The 20,506-nt window shown below is 39.3% G+C and overlaps 2 protein-coding genes across 5 annotated transcripts; one reads left to right on the top strand and one right to left on the bottom strand.

The window, feature by feature from the left end:
* Nucleotides 1-2,152: 2,152 nt before the first annotated feature.
* On the bottom strand, nt 2,153-12,844 carry iqub (IQ motif and ubiquitin domain containing). The gene is made up of 12 exons (XM_026919510.3): nt 12,209-12,844; nt 11,199-11,333; nt 10,874-11,041; nt 10,527-10,702; nt 9,588-9,743; nt 9,288-9,498; nt 7,747-7,922; nt 7,442-7,612; nt 6,986-7,162; nt 4,848-5,096; nt 4,487-4,672; nt 2,153-3,805 (listed from the first exon to the last, which is right to left on the bottom strand). Exons 1-12 carry the CDS (start codon nt 12,465-12,467, stop codon nt 3,638-3,640), a joined length of 2,232 nt encoding a protein of 743 aa, XP_026775311.3. The 5' UTR covers nt 12,468-12,844; the 3' UTR covers nt 2,153-3,637.
* Nucleotides 12,845-12,997: 153 nt separating this feature from the next.
* asb15a (ankyrin repeat and SOCS box containing 15a) lies at nt 12,998-19,616 on the top strand. 4 transcript variants are annotated; one of them, XM_053236773.1, is made up of 10 exons: nt 12,998-13,611; nt 15,889-15,997; nt 16,105-16,142; nt 16,296-16,427; nt 16,545-16,703; nt 16,815-17,060; nt 17,645-17,816; nt 17,968-18,505; nt 18,707-18,860; nt 18,976-19,616. In XM_053236773.1, exons 2-10 carry the CDS (start codon nt 15,900-15,902, stop codon nt 19,146-19,148), a joined length of 1,710 nt encoding a protein of 569 aa, XP_053092748.1. In that variant the 5' UTR covers nt 12,998-13,611; nt 15,889-15,899; the 3' UTR covers nt 19,149-19,616. The 4 variants fall into 4 exon arrangements, with proteins under 4 accessions (XP_053092748.1, XP_053092747.1, XP_026775379.2 ...); XM_053236772.1 differs by lacking the exon at nt 12,998-13,611 and adding an exon at nt 14,003-14,215; XM_026919578.3 differs by lacking the exon at nt 12,998-13,611 and adding an exon at nt 14,800-14,911.
* The last annotated feature ends 890 nt before the right edge of the window (nt 19,617-20,506 follow it).

The following is a 20,506-nucleotide window of genomic DNA, read 5'->3' as shown; positions in this document are numbered from 1 at the left end:
CCCTCAGTGACACTCATTGCGAGTGACAATAAAATGAACACAAGATCTCAGTTCTGAGAAGAATTGACTTATAAAGCAAAACAAATCCTTGTCACTGTGTGGATATTAAATTTTAAACCTCAGGCATAAAATGATATAAATGATTACCACTGACCAATTATGAACATGACTAGGCATTTTAGTGCAAGAGATATAAATTCTATTGCATCCTTTTATAAAGTATTATTCTGAATTGTTCTGTAGCAATATAATCAGCTTAAACTTCAATCTGGATTCTGTACAAACTAGAGTTGGCTGGTTTCTCTATACACGAAGAAGCACTAAATTGCTTAGTATGTTGATTTCTGCTCTCTTCTGAGAACCAGCTGTCTTCTCAGCCCAGTCGTCCCAGAAATAAAACCTGGTATTGGCACGCTTTTCCCCTAAAGCAAAGATCACGATGCTCCTGAGGCGCTGTTAAAGAATAACAATATCACCTAGAAAACACAAACCCATTACTGAGACATAAGAGTACATGATGTATGCTGGGCTCAGAAGCAGCTCTTTGAAGGCTGGGACAGTTGTCTTGAAAGGAATCGGAATTCCAGAAATGGTTTATTAAGGTTTACTGTTGTATTTCAGTCAACATGTTATCAGTTATTGTCTTCAATGGGTCCCTCAACGCCTTGCCAAAAAAAAAGTAAAACAAACAAACAAACAAACCCATAATTGATGTCTAACTTTATGGCCCTTTTGTCTTCCTACGGAAAACGATTATCAAAAGGGCTTATGGCATTATCAAGATCAAATAATCTACAAATTGTGATAGCAATCTCCTAAGTCCAAAGTTTATACTGCAATGTAGCATTCATATCCTTCTTCGTCAAACATAAAATGCAAATGCATAATACATGTATAATGTAAATAAATGTAAATAAAAAGTACAAAGGCAATATTTGCAAATGGTGAGGAAAGAACTTCCCTTGAAAAAAGGCTATTTATTCCATGAACTAAAAAGCTCTTACATGTAGCCTACGATTCATGAAGTTGATCATGAGCAGTAGGCTACAGAAGGAATGAAGATTTCTAAGAGTTTTTCATTACAAAGAAGCATGCCTTAGTTTTTCAGTTTGTTATAACTGAAGAGATTGAAAACCTTACCAAAAAGAGTTCCTTTGGTACTCTTACAAACGGCTTTCTTTTTTAAACTCCGTTTTGATGATTACCTAGATGAATAATTGATGTTTATCTGTTGATGTTTATGTAGATGTAGAATAAATATGAACCCTTTCACAGGCACAATACTGTGAGCAATAAGTAACCAACTGACTCATTAAAATTCAAATACTTGTAAAACTGCACTCAAGCACTTCTGAGATTATAGTTTCACACATAGGAAGCACTCAGGTCACTTTCTCTGCTGCCAATGTGATTAACAGCATTAACATTCAATAAAAAAAATTCCAGGGCACATATGAGACCAATGTTCATTTGACAAATTTTCCTGTCTCTCTGCCAACCAATGCCTCACCACTAAATATAGAATTACTGGAAGATTGATGGTTTATTTATAAGGCTCATATTGTTGGGTGTCTTTACTGCTGTTTATCTGACATCAGATAAGAGACTGGACTGATCTGTTTTAATATAATCATTCCAGGGCTTTTCTTATTAGAGTTTGTGTCTCACTACATAGACTGTTTCATCACAAGGCCGAATCATGTGCTGTGCTCATATTCCCTCCAACTGCTTAATCAGTGATCAGTTACTTGCTCTTGTCTGTTTAAAACTCTTTAAAAAGATGGGGAAATGGGGAATTTATGACAATATGAGGATTACTAATTTGTAAATGGGAACTTTGAGGTCATACATACAGTAGCCAACTTTTCTTTTTCATAAGCTTACCTTAAGTGTGTCTTATTTAATGAAGGAGTAACTAAAATCTAAACTTGAATATTAGAGCTTGAAATGTCTTATTTAACATCATTGCCTCAGTTTATACTTATTACAGTAATTTTGTTTGCATGATTCTTGAGACCACCGGGAGTAACACCTTTCAGGGCGTGCTGATATAGGAAAATAATAAATGGTGGGGTGGAGTGGTGTGATGTGAAACAATGGGCTGTTACCACAAAGAGTTTATTTCCTCTTGTACCACTGCAATTCATCAAATTGCTCGTCATTTTTTTCTATCTCTATTGAAGTTACTAAGACAGATATGCAGATTGTCATGTTACAAAGAGACTGCACAGCCCACTGTCCTGTGTCAGAAAACTTCAAGGACTCACTGACACTTCAGAATCATTCAAAATGCTAAATAAACATCTACTCACAGAAAACTTCACCATATCAACAATTACACACTGCCTGTTTAAGTTGTTACTATAAAAAATGGATTATTTTTTGGATTAAAACAAGTGTAAACCGGTAGCCAGAAGCACTGTCAGAGCTACTGTTATAGAAAATGAATCAACCACTCAGAATCATCAAGCACTCAACAGTGGAAATGTATTAATGGACACTTGATTCACCGTTAGGAGCAATGACATTTCAGAACATGGGCCTTGTAATAAAACAAACCTGTATACTTGCATCCTCAAATAAATGTAAAGAATTCTGAGAAATGATGGGAAGGGAACTGGTTGGATTTAGCACCTGACTACAGTGGAGGTGGGAAATGACAGCGAGGGTGCACTGGTGGCAACTCCATAGTCCGCAAAATAAAATTAATCTACCCTCAAGGTGTCAGTGCTCTAAAGAAGAGTCTCAAAGTGAATCTCTTTAAATTTAGTCAGTGTGGAAATTAAGAAAGACTGAAACCTCTCAAGTCTGTGATGTTCAGAGATGAGCATTCACTGATACTCTGCTATTTTTAAATACCTAGACTCTTTTTTAAAACAGAATAAGAACTCTGACCTTGATCATTTTCCGATTATCATGTGTTCATGTTTGTAGCCTAAATAAATAAAGTGAATATAACGCCACATTTTCTAGGTGAAAGACCAAGGCTACAAAAACCAAATGATTTCTTAAAGCCACAAAATAAAAGGGTTTTATAGCTTCAGTTCATTACAGAGAGGAAATTGAACACCTCACTCTGACTTTTTCAAGTGTAATTAATAAGACACATGAACAGATTCTTGACCTTTTAGTTCTAATTGCATATTGTGAATTATCCATCTTCCAATTATAACTGTGGCTATATTTTATTTGCTGGCATAATTAGTAGATTACATTACATTTTAAGCTTTCAACAGATCGATGTGGACCTAGCATGTAGTTGCAGAATTGCATACAATTCCTGGATTCAAAATGCTATAGCTTAGATTTGTGCTTGGTTAGTTCCCTGCTTTATCTGCTTTACGTGGAATTCACAAGCATAAATCTTTATGGCAAGAATATCATGGGCAATAGAGCAAATGATATGGTTTTATGGGGGAAAAAATGAAAATGGATCTCAAAGACTTTAGTTCATGTTTAAGTGTCCTTAACAATCTAATACAGAGTGAGTCACTTCCACTAAACAAGTACATGTACGTCGGCAAGTCATCAGAGTAAAACAGGTCTGTAACTAAGTGTATTGCTTTCTTTATTGTGCTTGAAATAAATACAGAGGTTGAGATCCAGTTGTAGGCATTGTAGTAGTGTCCTACTGAGACTACTTGGTCACTGTAGTGATGGGTTTGGTGACCAGTAGGAGGCTCTGGGCAACAGGCTGTGAGTCCACATCATGGAGATACTCCATCATCACAGGGATCTGGGAGAAGTATTTCTGGGCCAGAGCATGTTTGTGCTTGATGTTGCAGATAAATATGGTGCCATATGTCTACAAGGAAGTTTTGAGATAAAAATCTGATGTCATGCTTACATAACAAGAAACACAAATTAATCTTGGATGCAATACACAGAACAATGTGCCTCATATGCTGGATATGGAGTTTAACCTCTCAGAGAGTTACTTAATTTGTACAATGGTTGGATTTCAGGTTTGAGGTTTTACTTATAAAGACTAGATATGACAGAACGGTGAAACAAATAATCCCAGATAAACGAGTAGATTAACATGTCAATTAACAAACTGACAAGTATATGACCCTATTTGGAAAAAGAATCAAACCTTGTCTACTTGTTTTGCAAAGTATGGAATCCTACAGACATGTAAGTACTATGGATTTAAAACTTATTACAAACCAAGACACACAAAACCAACCTGAAATGATATGCCTTTATGCAAATTTGTTTACAGCTGGGTGGTGAAATTGCCATGGCCCAAAGCTTACAATAAACATTACTATATGTGAGCTGCATTTATGACTGATTCATCCACAGAGAGGTACAACTTGCATGAGGAAGCAAGGAATATCTCTAAACTAGACCGTTAAAGGTGACATGGGTAACCCACTTTGCATCTTCTCTCGCATTCGTAGCTCTGTTTCAGTATAGTATGTAGCATTTTATAGCTTTTATTTGGTTCAAAAGCATGTATGCGTGTGTTTGTGCCTCCTACCTTCTCTATGTTTTCGACTTTGAGGTGAGCGGCTGCCTCGTCCTTGGTAAGCAGGATGCAGTTCCAGGGGCTCCATTCGCAAAACTTGTCCCAGCGCACCATCAGCAGGTCGTGCAGGTTGTTCCACGCACTCAGTGCAGACTGAGCCCCCCATACCACATCCACTAGATAACGCACATCCTGCTCCTATGATAGAAATACACAGCCTAATGCTAGTATATACACCACAGTGATCTGCTAATTGCAAAATGATCACTCAAAATCTTTGATGTATACTAGCATGCCAGGATTCCCTATTATGATTTTAATGGCATTTACTCTAATTGTATCCTTATATAAGGTGTCCAGATGTCTGTGCTACCTGTAGGAGGTAAGGGATCTTGGCGTCTGGGTTGACTTCTGATTCATCCTTGCGCAGACGTTTGAGAATGGTTTTGTAACAGGAGAAGTTTTCCCTGTGCCGAGCCTCATTGTCTACCTCTTTGCAGTGGCGGCAAAGACCCACCATGCATGCGTTCACTGTCAGGGAAAACTCAAAGCAGGGCAGGAAGTTACTGCAGCCACGGCAAAAATTGACATTCTTCCTTAGCTGCTCTGGGTCTTGTGGCACCTGGTGAACAAGAAAAGGAAAATTAAACTTAGCTGTAAAACAAACAATGTTCTTACGTGTAGCTTATGTTCAATGTTCATGTAAAACTATGTGTTTGCAGTTCAGTGTGTAATGGTTTATTGCTCAAATGTCATGCTCTTCCCATATCATGCCGCTTATCCATTTGTTGGATGTTATTACTGCCCTAATCAGAGCCAGGTTATCATGTAATGTACACATTTCAGTTTGTAAGTTGCTAGTTGCTGTTTGGTAAAGAGGGTGTTATCTTGGGGCTCCCGAGTGGCACAACAGAAAAGGGCTCACCCTATTGTCAGGTGATTGTGAGTTTGCATCCCAACAATGCCACAGCCATCCATGACCAGGAGCCAAGAGAGCAAAATCCCCCCCAGTCATTCATGCGTCTGTGCCTCTGTGAGCTCATGTATTTGGAAGAAAGCAGATAGCGCTTCCCTCCATGTGTGTTATGCTGCCCTATGATGCAGCATGGGCAACAGTTCGAAAAGATGCAGTTGGCTGACTTCATGTGTCTTGGAGGAAGCATGTCTTAACTTTCCTTGGTAGATGTAAGACAGAACAGACCTGGCTTGTGGGTAGAAATGGGCAGGTGACCAAATTGTGAAGAAAATGGGGGGATGGAGAATAATAGTAAAAGTTACATTTACATTTATGGCATTTGGCAGATGTTCAAGTTGATGTTCTTCTTTCATCTGCTCCCGTTAGGGGTAACCACAATGGATCACTGGTCCAGTTTTTATGCTAGATGCGCTTCCTGATAGCCGGGCTTGGGACTGGCACTGGGAGAACACTGTCACGTGCAACCACAGTGGATGGGGTTAGTTCCCTGGTCGGGAATTGAACCCAGTTGAATTGAACTAGTGGCCTAACCACTAGTCCTCCAGGGACTCGGAGAAAAAAAAAAAAAAATAAATAAATAGAGAGTGTGTTTTCCTAACTATACAATACAATTTTAAGCTCATTACAGTAAATGTGGACACTGTCTTTAATAAAATCCTATCATGATTACTGACCGGTAGCCCTACACACAAAAAAGTTCTAGTTCTAGTACCCTAAACTTTTTTTGGTTTGTTCCTCTGGGGAACCTTCCTATATAAGAGTTCTATGTAGCACAGTATCCCTTTCGGAAGGTAAAACCTTTAACCATTTTCTATGCTGTATTAAAGATGTTTTCTTTACCAACAGTACATGCTTTAAACAGAATTCCACACCTAACTGCCACATTGGACAACACTTACAGGTTTATATCTACCAGCACACAAATAAGGAATATGACTGGCTGTCTATAGCCAGAGTAAGCTGATATTTGGGTAGCTTGTGCTCAGGCACACAGTGCTCTGAAATGGCTAAAACATTTTTTACACTCACTGAAACTGTATTTGAAAACTGGTGTATGAAAAATTAGTGGATCTTTGAATTTCACTTCATCTAAGAGGGAACTGCACCTCTTTCTGTAACGCTGTTTTTAAGGGAAAATTAACAATGAAGATAAAAAGAGTATTTTGATTATAGGGATGGGATGATGTAGAAAGGCATAAAATCTCAAAAGCATTCACGTTCAGATGATGGTCTTATCCTGACTGAGTTAGCCCATTCTGTAAACACCATTTAGAATTTACAGCAATGCTTACAGCCTATTATACTTAAATGGTACAATACAATAACCACTGAACTGAGATCAGTCATTGATCTAAACTTATTAAAACTTAGAAGCAGGTCGTTGGGAAGCTTTTGTGAGATCATAGAGGATGGATGCATTGAGTAAGGACATGTATTTTGATTGCCAGGACTTAATTTTTTCTATGCTGAGCAGTTAGAGTTAGGCACATGCTAGAGAAGTAAAGTAACCATCAGTAAGCCATATCAGTACACACCCGCAGCAGTTTGGACACCTGGGGGTTGAAAGTGGGGTTTTTGATGTACTGAAGGAAGAGAGTGGCAATCCTCTTCCTCAGCCCCTCTAGGTTACTCTCCTTCACACCCCTCGTCAGCAGATCGGCCTCTCTGTCAATCAACTCCACAATCTCTCGAGTCAGCTTACAGTCATGTTCCTATACACACACCCACACACACACACACACACACACAAAAACAAACAAACAAACAAAAAAAACCTTGAGATCAGCACTATACATTCAGGTCTTTATTCTATTTATTCTATTGTATAAATAGAATAAAGACCTGAATGTATTCTATTTATGCTATTGCATAAAGAGAGCACAGACACAGCAGCACTCTCTGTTTTATTTCTAGTAGTTATTTATGCTGTTCATGATAGTAGATCTAAAAAAATACTCATGATTAGAGTAAAGGAAAAGAAAAGAATTGACCTTGACCGTATGTTTGAGTGTAAGCAGCACATCAAGACGCTCTTCCTGGCTCAGATAGCTCAGAGTGATGCTGCAATAGAGATCCCGGAGCTCTCTGGCCCTAATGGTGTGCGGCGTATCCATCTGGGTCATTATCCCATCAGACGCTTTCCATCGCTTGGGGGCAGCGCACTGCACCAAGGACAAACACAAATGCAGTATGAAAATGTGTGTGTGTGTGCTTTTGACTTGGTTACACAGCTCAAGCTAAAACCACTACGGAACACATAACAGGAGGCTCTTAATACACTGTAAAATGTAAGAACCTTGTTGAGGAACGCTTGCACTGCCTTCTCCTGGTTCCTCTCTCCTGCAGCTATTCGGTGGCGTTCTATAGATGTAATGAACTGCGTCTCCTGCTCCAAAAGAGCACACAGAGCAGCTTTCCTTTCTGCTCCACACAGAGTGGCATTAATGTGCTCCACTTCTTCCTTTCTCCACTCTAGCATAGAGATACAGATTAGTAGTGCTGTATGAAAATGATAATCACGATTATTTTGCTCAGTACTGAAACTATGATGACAGATAAAAATTACTGGTGTTCCTCAATGATTAAAATGTTCTTATATCTAAGAGAAAGAACAAATAGTAACTTGGAAATACCCGGGGAACATAATAAGCAGACTGAAGCAAGTTTATCACTGTTTGAGAAATATGCATGTGAAAAAACACAGTTCTGTGATTGGACATCCCACCTGCCATCATGTTATAGACACACCTGCGCAGTACCTTCACCCCCATCTTTACCAATAAAAGATGTAGGCATGAGGAATTGAGTGCTGAATGGTTAATGTTGCCAAATACTACTGTTGTGGAAGAAAACACACAATTTTCTACAAAAAAGATGTAATGTCACCCAAAAGAAATAAAATTCAATTTTAAATTCGGGAGCTGCTTTTCTAAGATATAGAAACTTTTTCTCAACTTCATAGGGGTTGACGTTGGACATCAAATTATATACTATTATTTACAAGTAATATAATCATTAATATTAAACCTGTTTGCAATGATTACATTAAAAAATTGCTCTTTGGTGTGTCCAAATTTAGTGTGTTTATAGCAAACGTTTGCATAACTGGCTAATAGTGCTTATAAAGTAGTTAGCCAGATTGGTTAATGAAGCATCATGCCCAGTGTAAAAGATGGTGCTTGGTCATTGATGCTTCTGGGCTCTTTAGACTAGTGTTTCAGGGGATTTTGTGATGATGGATGTCATCATGAATTCCACTATGTTCCAGGAACACCAATCCTCTGCCAGTAGGTTAAGAGATTAAGCAGATGGACGAACAAGATAATGACCCAAAGCATACATTCAAATGATTACAGAAGAACACAGAATCAGTGTTTTGCAAAGGCATTGTCTGTTGCTGGATTTGAAACCTATTGTAAACCTGTGGTCTAAATTCAAGTGAAAGGTTCCCAAACCTAAGTATGTAAAGCATCTTGAAATGTTCTGCATGGAGTCTAAGATCATTTGCAAGTGTCTCCAACGTTGTAAAACAACACAGCAATCTTACTGTTATCACTCGTATATGTTTAAGCTCAAAATATTACACAGTATGGTATGTTTTCACGTTATACATTCCTTTTTTGTCATTTTCATGAAAGGTGCTGATAAATCTGGAGTTGACTACAAGGACAAACTAAATTACTAATTCCCTCCAAAGTCAACAGACATGGAACCATACAGACAAACTAATAACCTCTACACTGTATATTATTTTCTGGATTCTTCACTGTATAGTCATCTCTCTTACTCATTATAGCTGTGAAGGTCTCTTCCTCACACAGACACACTCCTACTTACTTTCCAGTGCATTATAAAGCAGGGCAAAGTCTTCTTTTCTCTCTGGGTTCATTCTCCTGTGGTACTCTGCTCTAATCTGCTCTTCCTTCTCTTCTTTCTTTCTTCTCTCCTCCCTCTCAACCCAGGCTAGGCGCAGCTCCTTATCCAGTCTCAGCTGTGTGGTCAGTCGTTTGGCCAGCCAGCGCCTGGTGTGTGTCTGGATAGTAATTACCTGAGAACACACATGCGGACCCAAGATTTAATGCAACCTCTGCCAAAAGAATCAAGTATATAAGCACACATTCACAGACCCACACATACAGCGTTAAGCCTCTTGCTGTGGTATTCGTCTGCAGTCACGTATCTCCCTGGTGTGATGAGTTTGTCCTTCATGTTGGATATGTAGCAGCCAGGTTTAGTCATCTGAGTAGAAGTGGTGATGGTGCACTGCTGAGCTTGGTTCTTCACATGAACTGTCTGGTGAAGAGAGATCACGAGCTTAGACAGCAATCACAAAATACAAAGAAAGTCTAGAAGAAAACCTGTTCCAGTCTGCAAGAGTCTTGAGACTGAGGTGGAGATTCACCTTCCAACAACTAGCAACAGGACAACAAGACTACACACGTACTAAGACACAGCCACACTGGAGTGGTTCAGAAACAAGAACCTGCATGTGTTAGAATGGCCCAGTCAAAGCCCACACCTCAATCCGACTGTGAACCTGCGGCAAGATGTCTCCAACAAATTCGACAGAGCTTGATCAATTTTGCCAAAAAGAATGGGCAAAAACATCAGGATCCAGATGTGCAAAGCTGATAGACATATCCCAGAAGACCTGCAGCTGTAATGGCTGCCAATGGTGGTTCTACCAATTATTGTCCAAGAAGGATGTCCGTTTCTTTGTCTAATTAAATTATCATTTACATTTATGGCATTTGGCAGACGCCCTTATCCAGAGCGACTTACAAATATCTCATTTATACAACTGAGCAGTTGAGGGTTAAGGGCCTTGCTCAAGGGCCCAGCAGTGGCAGTTTGGTGGTGCTGGGATTTGAACTCTCAACCTTCCGATCAGAAGGCCAACATCTTAACCACTGAGCTACCACTTCCACCACTGAGCTACCACTTCCTATCACATTAAAAATTTTAAGTCCATTTCAAGGCCCGGTTTAAGTGAGGCACTGTACATACATTTATACATACATAACTATAAATTTTGCTTTGACGGTTCACTTGACTTAATATTTCCATTGCCTTTACCTGTGTGTCTCTGCTGAAGGTCTCCACTCCTCTGTCAGTCCTCCTCTTGGCCATAGTCTGTACTCCAGCGTGGTGGTACTCAGTTTTAGTGACCTTGTGGCGATATCCTCCCAAGAAAGGGTTTTTTCGAGTGGCTCTTTCAATCTCAACTACCACATCCTGATAGGTGTCTGCATCTAAGGGTGGGAGGAGGTATATATATAGAGATATAGGCAGCATGAGAGAAAGAGAAACAGACTGAGAAAAACAGTAAAAACAGTTCATGTGTCCATTAGCATCAGCCACAGAGACCCTTGTACAAAAAGACATTAGTCACAGTCGGTGGAAGAGAAAAAGACAAAGTCTACCTGTCTGTACTCTGACAGTAATGACATCTGGCATATTACATTCCTGCTGAGGTTTAACTGGCTTGATGGGGTAATTTTCCGGATCTAATGAGCTCATCTCGAACTGGACTGTGGCGTGTGGCTGCACCCCAAGGCTCATCAGGGTCTGGTGATCCTCTACAGCATTACCTGGACAACCAAACAGCTGAAAATTACTTTTATTTACACCACTACAGTAAAAATCTTAAATTTCAGAACCATTTCAGTTTGCACAATCTGTGTTTGCGTGTGTGTATTTATATATGTAAAATTAAAGAGACAACAGTGCTGAGTAAAGTCTGATCACCATTGAGTGTGAGCTGAATACAGTCAGATGGTACCCTCAGCTCACTGGCAAAATGATTCTTCAGGTCTTGAGTGGTGAGGCCAATCGTAAAAGCCACAGTCATCATATGTCCCTCTGGCATAAGTAAGATTTTAACTGGAAAGACATAACATTAAAAAGACATTAAGACAAAGAGTTAAGAGACAGTCTTTTAGTTCCTCAATGTCTGTTTTACTATAAACAATCAGAGAGGCAGCTCTACCAACATCACACATATACGGTCTGTCTATTAAGCTGTATCAAGCACTAACAGATGTCAGTTTAGGCGTGACTAAATGAATAGATTTTGTTTTCAAGTACAAGCAAAGGTACAAACGTACAATCAATGCAAAGGTTGTCGGAATTGAATTAAGTGTATTGCATTCACAAATAAAAGTTCATGTGGCACCGCTTAAGGAGAACACAATCGCTACTGCTGAGTGCAAATGTTTGCATCACCCTCCCACAAGCAGTGGCAGCTCAGTGGTTAAGCTGTTGGCCTACTGGTCAGAAGGTTGTGAGTTCAAGCCCCGGTACTATCAACTACTTAGCTGTATAAATGAGATAGAATGTAAGTTGCTCTGGATAAGGGTGTCTGCTGTAAATGTCAGTTTAATTTACTGTTCAGAAAATACAACATCAGTTATATCACAGACATTTATATCCTGCAGTAATACAAGCATCCAAAACAAAGCAAAATCTGGTCTGCAAAGCAGCGGGAGAGGTATAACAGATACGTCAGGAAGAATGAGGTATGAATATTATGAATGTTACAACTGAGAAGACCCTGGAGGCAGTTATTAAAGTATATTTACATCACATTTATATCAGTCTTTTGAACTTAGATCATTTCTTCATCTTAATATAAACTATTTGAATATCTCTGCTACTTGTGATGATGAAGCAGAATGTGTGAAAGTAAAGTAATTCCTTTGATTTTGTGAAGCAGGGGTATTGGAGCTCCATGAGGAGGGATTTGATCCAGCTCTCACCTGTAGCTGTTGAGTTTCCCACATCGTCAGCAGGTTTGACTGTTTCTTGCTCATGAGGACTGGATCTGTCCTGTCCCACTCTTTCACAGGGTTCTCCTTCCTGATCTGAGCAGATATCCACCTGGGTCTGCTGGACAGCTGTTTGATTTGTAGCATCCTGCTCAGGCTGAGTGTGTGTGGCAGCAGTGCTTCCGGTCGCGGCCTCGCCTGGGCTCTGCGCCTCAGGGCTCTGCGCCTCTGGCTTTTCCTCTGTCTCCATGCTGGACCCGGACACAGCGGCGCTACCTCTCACACTGAGAATAAATTAAAAACAAAGATGACCTAGCTAGGCTACCTAATGCAATAAGCTCATTCAGTTAGCTGAACTCTAACTAACCTGCACAGGGAAGTTTCTATTAAGCTAACACATCAAAGGGAAAACAGAAACAGAGCGATAGTTGAAGCTAGTGTTTGAGGTTACTATGGTAACCGCGCTATCACGTGATTCAGCTCCGTGGAGAAATTATTATGGGCTACATACTGAATCCCTACGTTAGTTGTAGCTGTGTATACAATGTTAGCTTGTATAGCTTCGAGGATATTAAGCTTTCTGTAGCCAGGTACGCCTTTAAATGTAAAATAAATTCCCTCTGAACATAACCGAGATATTCAATTATACTCTCAGTAGTCAGTGTATACAGTAATATCTTGGATATTTTATTGAAACCTCAGAGCTTTTTATTACAGAACTTTCTACTTACAGAACACATTAGGCCCAAGTTAACATTATTTAAATGCTTACTTTTTTTTTTTTTGAGATATTAAGTTTTAGATTAAACCAATTGAAGTGACCAGTCCAAAGGTTAATTGCTATAAGAACACAATAATAAATATACTCAGTGATAATGTGAGTTGGAGTTTCAACTGCTGTACCAAAGTAAAAAAAAAAAAAAAGTCTCAATGGCCCCCTGGCTACCTCACAGACCCTCATGGGTCCATGGACCCCACACTGAGAGCAACTGTTCCATACCATGTGCACTAAACTCCATGGTCATACTGTTAACTTAAACAGATTACATGTGAGGGTGGCAGCCAAATTTAACAACTTTTAACACACATGCGTGTACTGCGCAGTGTAAATGGCTTATTCAGTTCAGTAGTCCTTGTACACCCCTCCATCCATCCATTCTCTGTACCACTTATCCTTCAACCTGGAGCCTATCCCGGAGACTCAGGGCACAAGGCAGGGGACACCCTGGACAGGATGCCAACCCACCACAGGGCACAATCCCACACACACTACAGACAATTTGGAAATCAGCCTGCCACTGGGGGAGGAAAACCCTGAAGCACAGGGAGAACATGCTAACTCCACGCACACAGGGTGGAGGCAGGAGTTGAACCCCCAACCCCAGAGGGGTGAGGTAACAGCGCTAACCACTAAGCCACCATGCCCCCTTGTATACTAGTTTAACTATAAACTAATAGACATTGTCACAAATCAGTCATTGTCACAAATCAGCTTTGACCTTTGGGTGTTTTCATGCCGTTTATTGATTTGGTTCTGTTATCCTCTTGCTGGCTACACCCACATTTTGTTTTTAAATTGTTTTTTTTTTTGTATGTAAAGTGAAAATGGAGACACAGTTTGCACTCAGCTTCAGAGCTTAATAGCCATACATACACTCGTCATCCACTCTAATAGGAACACCTGTACACCTGCACATTCAGGCAGTTATCTAATCAGCTGATCATGTGGCAGCAGCACAGTGCAAAAAATCATGCAGATACAGGTCAAGAGCTTCAGTTAATATCACATCAAAGAACAGAAGGAAGAAACAGTGTGATCTCTGTGACTTCGATCGTGGCATGGATGTTGGTACCAGAAGACCTGCTTTGAGTATTTCAGAAACTGCTGCTTCTCCTGGGAATTTCACACACAACAGTTTACACAGAATGGTGCAAGATTTATGCCTTGTGCTGCTGCCACATGATAGGCTGATTAGATAACTGCATGAATGTGTGACGGTGAGTGTATACTTGTGCACTGACTAAAAGTGAAACATCTAAGCTGAAGGTCAGACTCTTCAGGAGTGGTCAGATCCAGTTCTGAGGGAGTCCAGTACACTTTGGTTATTTTCCTGTTCCAAAGCATTCACCAAAAAAAAAAAAAAATCACCAAACTCTAGCCCTCTAAGACTGGAGATGGTTATGCATAGATTGTTAATTTTAAACCTGTCTACAATACTATGATCTATAAAGGATATAGGTGGGATGAAAAGAATAACATGGGAGTAGGTTTTAGGAGTTCTGAATACACACTGTGAACCTCTGAGCTATTAAAGATAGAGACTGAGAACAATGCAATTTGCACACACATACACACACACACACACACACACACATGTCAAACCACTTCTATTTTCATATGGTTGCTGTTCTTTTTGCTCTGACTCACTGTGCATTGAGGTCTGTTACACAATAATGTAATTAAAAATATATATAAAAATTAATAAATTGCCATGTTACCAGCTGAAAATGAGCATGCAAGCTAATAAGGACAACACTCTAGTTTAATGTTATGCATATGCCTCCTGAAAGCAGGTGACAGCCAAAAATAGATGTGTGGTCAGAGTATCTCAGTGCACAGTCAGTTTTGACAGCATACAGCTAAACCAAAGGCAGTGCACAGCCTGTGATTTTACTGGAACTATATTGTTCAAGGTGAGATTAGCGTTTGTGCTTGCAAATGAATGGGCCTAACATAGTTTAGTGGAATGCATACGTTTCTCCTTTAAATGTTAATTAAACTTTATTTTGTAGTTTAGAATGTTTCAATGTCCAGTACTTCACCAGGAACCGTTTTCAGGCAATAAAAGTTTATATGCTGTAGCTCTGTCCCCTGTGAAAAGGTACTACTTTCAGGTTTAGTAATAACATGTTGTTCAGTATAATAAATTGAATACAAAAACATCTTCAATGATCTAATGTGAGCAGAAGGTGACTTTATGCAAGATTGCCACTGCATCCTAGAAAACTCCTGCATGCAGACCATTTTAAGCACATTTATCTTGTGCATGCTTCAAATCAGACCGCAGGTTTTCAGTAGGATTCATTTGAGATAGCCATTTTAAAACATTGACTTTGAGTCCTGCAACCATTTCTCTAATTATTTTGATGATTTAAGTCACAGGTGTACAGGCCCAAAAAAGTTCCATTTTGGTCTCATCTGACCACAACACATGATTCCAACTGTAGATCCCACAAAGCATGATAAATCCTTATTGTTTTTTTGTACTGTTTATATATTTTAATATCCATAAATTTTAAAAACGCCTTGGTTTTTCCCCATGGTGATCGAGGGCAAAGAAATTTCACATTTGCACAATCTGATTTTTTTTTGTCAAATGTAACAATAGTTTCTGGAGACTGAAAATAAATGTAAAATTGCAAGGATTACAATTTGTTTGCATTTGTATTAAATATGCTTTAAGAGTGTCAATAATTTTTCTATATATTATTGAGAGACTTTATTTATTTATTTATTTTTTTATTTACTTTATTTATTTATTTATTTATTTATTTATTAATTAGAGGAATAGAAGGTCATCATTGTGTCACTATGTGTATGTATGTATGTATGTATGTCACTGTCTGTACTTTGATATGTTCATATCAAACCCTGTTTTTCTCCCTCTCAGAGTAAGTGGTAATGGACAGTACAGACGAAGTAGATGAGGACGACCAGCTTCTTAATTATGCCATCCAGCTGAGTATTGAAGAGTCTTGGCGCAATGATTTTCCAGCAAGGTATGATGCAAGAAAGAAAGAAAAAACATCTTTATAATTTTCACTTTTATTGTTAATATCAATTTATGTCACCATTGACAGTCGCTTGTTTTATCCTAAAACTATAGTGTGGAAAATCAAAAGATTTTTGATGCGATCAAAAGGGGTAAGATAAAAGTTGTAGTAAAGCTGTAAACACTTCATAAATTTAAGTCTAATGTTCAGTGCATGCGTGCAGTGCGTGCAGTCTTTGCCTGTGTCATCATCGTAAAAATGTCATGTCTAGCCAAATGCAGTAGCAGATCCCTTTTATTCCCAGGTGACCTGTATACACTGCAGGAGATGTCAGACTACCCGGCTGCATTTACTGAGGTGGATGCTAAGGGCTGGTACCCGCTCCACAGGGCATCAGTACAACAGTCAGTACAAGTGCTGGAGAGAGTGATATATGGTGTGTGATGCAGATAGACACATCTGTGCAGTCAGTGGTGTAGTCTGTTCATGATGTGACCGCAGAACAGCTAGAAAAAGAAGTCAGTAGTGATATCATAACTCACTTTTATGATAGCATCTTACAGGCTGACCCTTGAGGAGGAAACAGCAGACAGAGAGACCCCTTTGACTCTGGCTACTCAAGCAGGATTGGTAGAGATTGTTTGCACTTTGCTGGATCATGGAGCTTCTCCTCATAGAACCAATGGCAGGAATGAGTCTCCTTTATTACTGGGTATTGTTGCTTCTTTACTAACAGACCAACATGATCATTTAAAAAAAAAAGATCCAGACTCCATGACTCATTTCAGTAGCATAAAATTATATGCGTACTCTTCATTTGCAGCTGTAAGAACAGATTCTTATGATATAGCTTTAGCACTTATAAAACGAGGTGCACTGGTGAACCAGGTCTGTCTGAAGAAGTGGACAGCTATGCATGAGGCTGCTAAAGTGGGCTGCATTGATATCCTGAAGCTTTTACTGCAGCACGGAGGCCAGATCTCAGACACAGATCAGCACGGGGTAACCCCAATGGGCATCGCTGCAGAATACGCCCAGGCAGAAGTTCTAGATATCCTTATTCACAATGGTAAGAATCACATAACATAATAAAAAAAGTTCATTTGAGTAAATGAATACTCAGTTGATGCTCAGAGGAACTGTGTTAACAGTATTCTATCTAATAATCTATATCTAATAATCCGTATCTAATTATTGAACGTTTTCAATGTAGGAGAATCGCTGACATTTGCAGCCAGTATCTGATTACAAACTGAATTGATTAGACTTATATCAACTTTCCAACAACTTGATCAACACCTGATATTTACTGAATGAGTAAATCACACATAGCTAGCATGGTTAGACATAGGTATTTATGCAGAGTGACTTTTTTTACTGAGGCATCTGTTAAACTGGCTCCTCACCCAACATGATCTTTGTAGGAAGATAGATGGAGGCAAAATCGAAAAGTTAATAACAGCATTTCTATGTCATTTTGGTGAAATATATTTATGGTTTCTTAAAATATTATAATAATATACAGGTATTAACATGCTATATGCAGAAAACCCAATTTTAGTGAAAATCCAATTGGAAGATCCATTACCAAACATTAAAAAAGTGACCATTCTAACGGTCAGCCAACTGTGAATTTTTCTTCAACATCAAAAGGTGGTGATGTAAATGCTCAGGCACCGAATGGAGACAGTGTTCTATATGATGCTGCTGGTTCTGGTAATCCTGACTGTATCGACCTTCTCCTCCAAAACGGGGCCAATCCCAACATCGCCAGCCTCTCTGCACAGCTCCCTATTCATCGAGCTGCTTACGAAGGGCACTACCTGTGAGTACTTAATGCAGACAGAGGCAAGTTATTTACATTACCTGTTAATTCGTGACCCAATATATAATTAATTATTAGGGTAAAATGTATCATAGTAAAGGTCATAACTACAGTCATAATTTTGCGATCAAATGCAAATCATTTTCTTTAGCGCGTTGAGGATGTTAATCCCTGTTACTACAAGAAGAGCTCTGCGGCTCGCGGGCCAGAGTCCAGTTCACTCAGCGGCAGATGGCGGCCATGCACAGTGCCTCGAGCTTCTCCTGGAGAAAGGCTTTGACGTCAATTCCCTCCTAGACCAGCATATATCTGAGAATTATGGCGATATGAGGAAGAGCGCCGTGTACTTTTGTGTCTCCAATGGAGATGTGACTTGTACTCAGTTGTTGCTCAGAGCTGGTGCTAAACCTGACCTGGATCCTCTGAGCTGTCTCCTGGTGGCAGTGAGAGCTGGAAGATATGAGATAGTCAAGCTGCTTCTGGCCAGTGGAGCTAATGTGAACTACTATTTCACAGTGGTCAATGATACTCTGTTCCCCACTGCTTTACAATATTGCCTCAGGGATGAGATGATGATGCGAATGCTACTTAACAGCGGCTATGATGCAGACAAATGCTTCGTCTGTCGTCATGACTCAGCATGGACTGACCAGACTCATCACTCAGACCATTCGGGCAAAAAGATCCCTGTGAGTTTGCCATAGATTTGTTAGGAAAGATTAGTTACGATATAACTGAGACTAGATGGTACACTCTTAGGGAAAACATTTCTTAGGATTCTCCAGTTTCTCCCAATAATGGTTTCCCAAGAATGATTTGATGGTTTCTCTTTTTTCTAGGTGCATTAAGTGCATTAAGCATGTTTGTTTACAATAATGTCTTTTGTATAGTTTTGTGACTTCGTCAGTGTCTCGTGGCTGGTGCAGTATGCAGGAAGAGCTGTGCGGGTTCTTCTGGACTACGTCGGCTATGTCCCAATCTGTTCAAAACTGAAAATGGTTCTGGAGAAGCATAAAGAATGGCCAGAAATTTGTGACATTTTAGGTGAATAACCAAAACTATGACAGCATTTAGGTGTTAGTAAAATATGAAAATGATACATTATCAAGAACCCTGATGTAGTGCAGTTCATGGTGGTCCTGTTTATGAACTTTTCCAGGAAACCCCCGGTCACTAAAGCACATGTGCAGGCTGTTGATCAGGAGAAAGATGACTCCAAGGAAACTGGGAGACCCAGGCATTATCAACTCTGCTCCATTCCCACCTTTACTTAAGAACTACTTGATGTATAGGGAGTATGACCTGTATGGCAGCTTATGTGCAGATGAATGATCATATTCTCTCAAGGAACAAAAATAGCAACTAGTACAAATACTGTAAAGATAATCTAAGGAAGGAAGTTTACCTTCCAAGCACACAATACCTACCTGTTAAAAAAGAGAGAGATATATTAGTTTGGTAAGTGATAGTTAAAATGATAAACTGTCCTTTCATGGAAGTCATTTTGCAGCCAGTGGAGTTTCTCTGGATACTGTTTTAGGTCAAAGACCATGAAGGGAAATATAATTTCACAAATAGTCTTTAAAAAGCAGCTTTCTGGTGCTATGATGAATGACCACTTTGTTTCATGTGCATTTGAAAGTTCGCTCTTTGTTCTGACGTGTACTGTATTTAATCTTTTCACATACCACTGTCCCCTATTTTTTTGTGTTGGTTCCAATTGAACAGTAAGGATGTTTATTTCAATACAGTTGTATAAGTGCACATGACATTTGACAATAAAGTCCTACTCAGTCCCGACTGCAGGAAATCACCTATATTTTACCAACAATTATACAAACAGTATAAAAAAAGCCTTATGAACAATCTAGAAGGACGAATGCATAATGAGGCTTTGCCTGGGAAAATGTTCAAAATCAGTATTGACTCAGTTCGACCCATTTTGAAGCCCTCAGTCTGCTGTGATAATTAGATTTTCTCCCATTTGCCTCATAACCATGGTTAAGATGAAAGATGTGCTTTCTGACATCTGACACCATGAACGGTGACGGTGTGAGAAAATAAACCTGAATTCTCTTATAGCTTACAAGATAGGAGTCATTATACATTAATCACCAATATGAGAAAACGTGTTCCAGAGAATGAGAATATTATCTTTGTGAAATTCATGAGATAACCATTTCATGAATTCATTTAACAAATTACATTCATATCACAGAATCTTAATAATCATAATTCATATATACAGTCCCCACTGAAAGTACTGGAATAGCCAGGCCACTTCTTTGTTTTTGCTTTGCACTAAAGACATTTGGGTTTGAGATCAAAAGAAGAATATGAGACGATAGATCAGAATTTCAGCCTTCATTTGCTGCTATTTACATCTAGATGTGTTGAAAACCTTGAAACATGGCACCTTTGGTGGCAGACTACCCAGTTTTTAGGTGAGCAAAAGTATTAGAACAGACAGGCTTCAATTAAATTAAAGGAAATAACACTTATTATTTGGTCGCATATTCCTTCATTAAGTTGGTGACCCACTGACATCACCAAACTGTTGCACTCTTCTTTTGTGATGCTTTTCAGGCTTGTACCACAGCTTCATTCAGTTGTTGTTTGTTTTGGGGGGTTTCTCCCTTCAGTCTCCTCTTCAGGAGGTGAAATGTATGCTCAGTTGGGTTAAGGCCTGG

This window comes from Pangasianodon hypophthalmus, chromosome 9 (genome assembly GCF_027358585.1).
Source record: "Pangasianodon hypophthalmus isolate fPanHyp1 chromosome 9, fPanHyp1.pri, whole genome shotgun sequence".
Taxonomy (NCBI): Eukaryota; Metazoa; Chordata; class Actinopteri; order Siluriformes; family Pangasiidae; genus Pangasianodon; species Pangasianodon hypophthalmus.
This window is presented reverse-complemented; position numbering and strand designations above follow the sequence as displayed.

Excerpts from the sequence above, each read along its gene's own strand:
- iqub (XM_026919510.3), bottom strand. The coding sequence starts at position 12,467 with ATGGAGACAGAGGAAAAGCCAGAGGCGCAGAGCCCTGAGGCGCAGAGC. Across the intron at positions 11,334-12,208 it reads GGGAAACTCAACAGCTACAG|TTAAAATCTTACTTATGCCA; the intron begins GTGAGAGCTGGA and ends ATGTCTTTCCAG. Across the intron at positions 7,923-9,287 it reads GCTTTATAATGCACTGGAAA|AGTGGAGAAAGGAAGAAGTG; the intron begins GTAAGTAGGAGT and ends TCTCTATGCTAG.
- asb15a (XM_053236773.1), top strand. The coding sequence starts at position 15,900 with ATGGACAGTACAGACGAAGTAGATGAGGACGACCAGCTTCTTAATTAT. Across the intron at positions 16,143-16,295 it reads TTTTGATGCGATCAAAAGGG|GTGACCTGTATACACTGCAG; the intron begins GTAAGATAAAAG and ends TTTTATTCCCAG. Across the intron at positions 16,428-16,544 it reads GCTGGAGAGAGTGATATATG|CATCTTACAGGCTGACCCTT; the intron begins GTGTGTGATGCA and ends CTTTTATGATAG.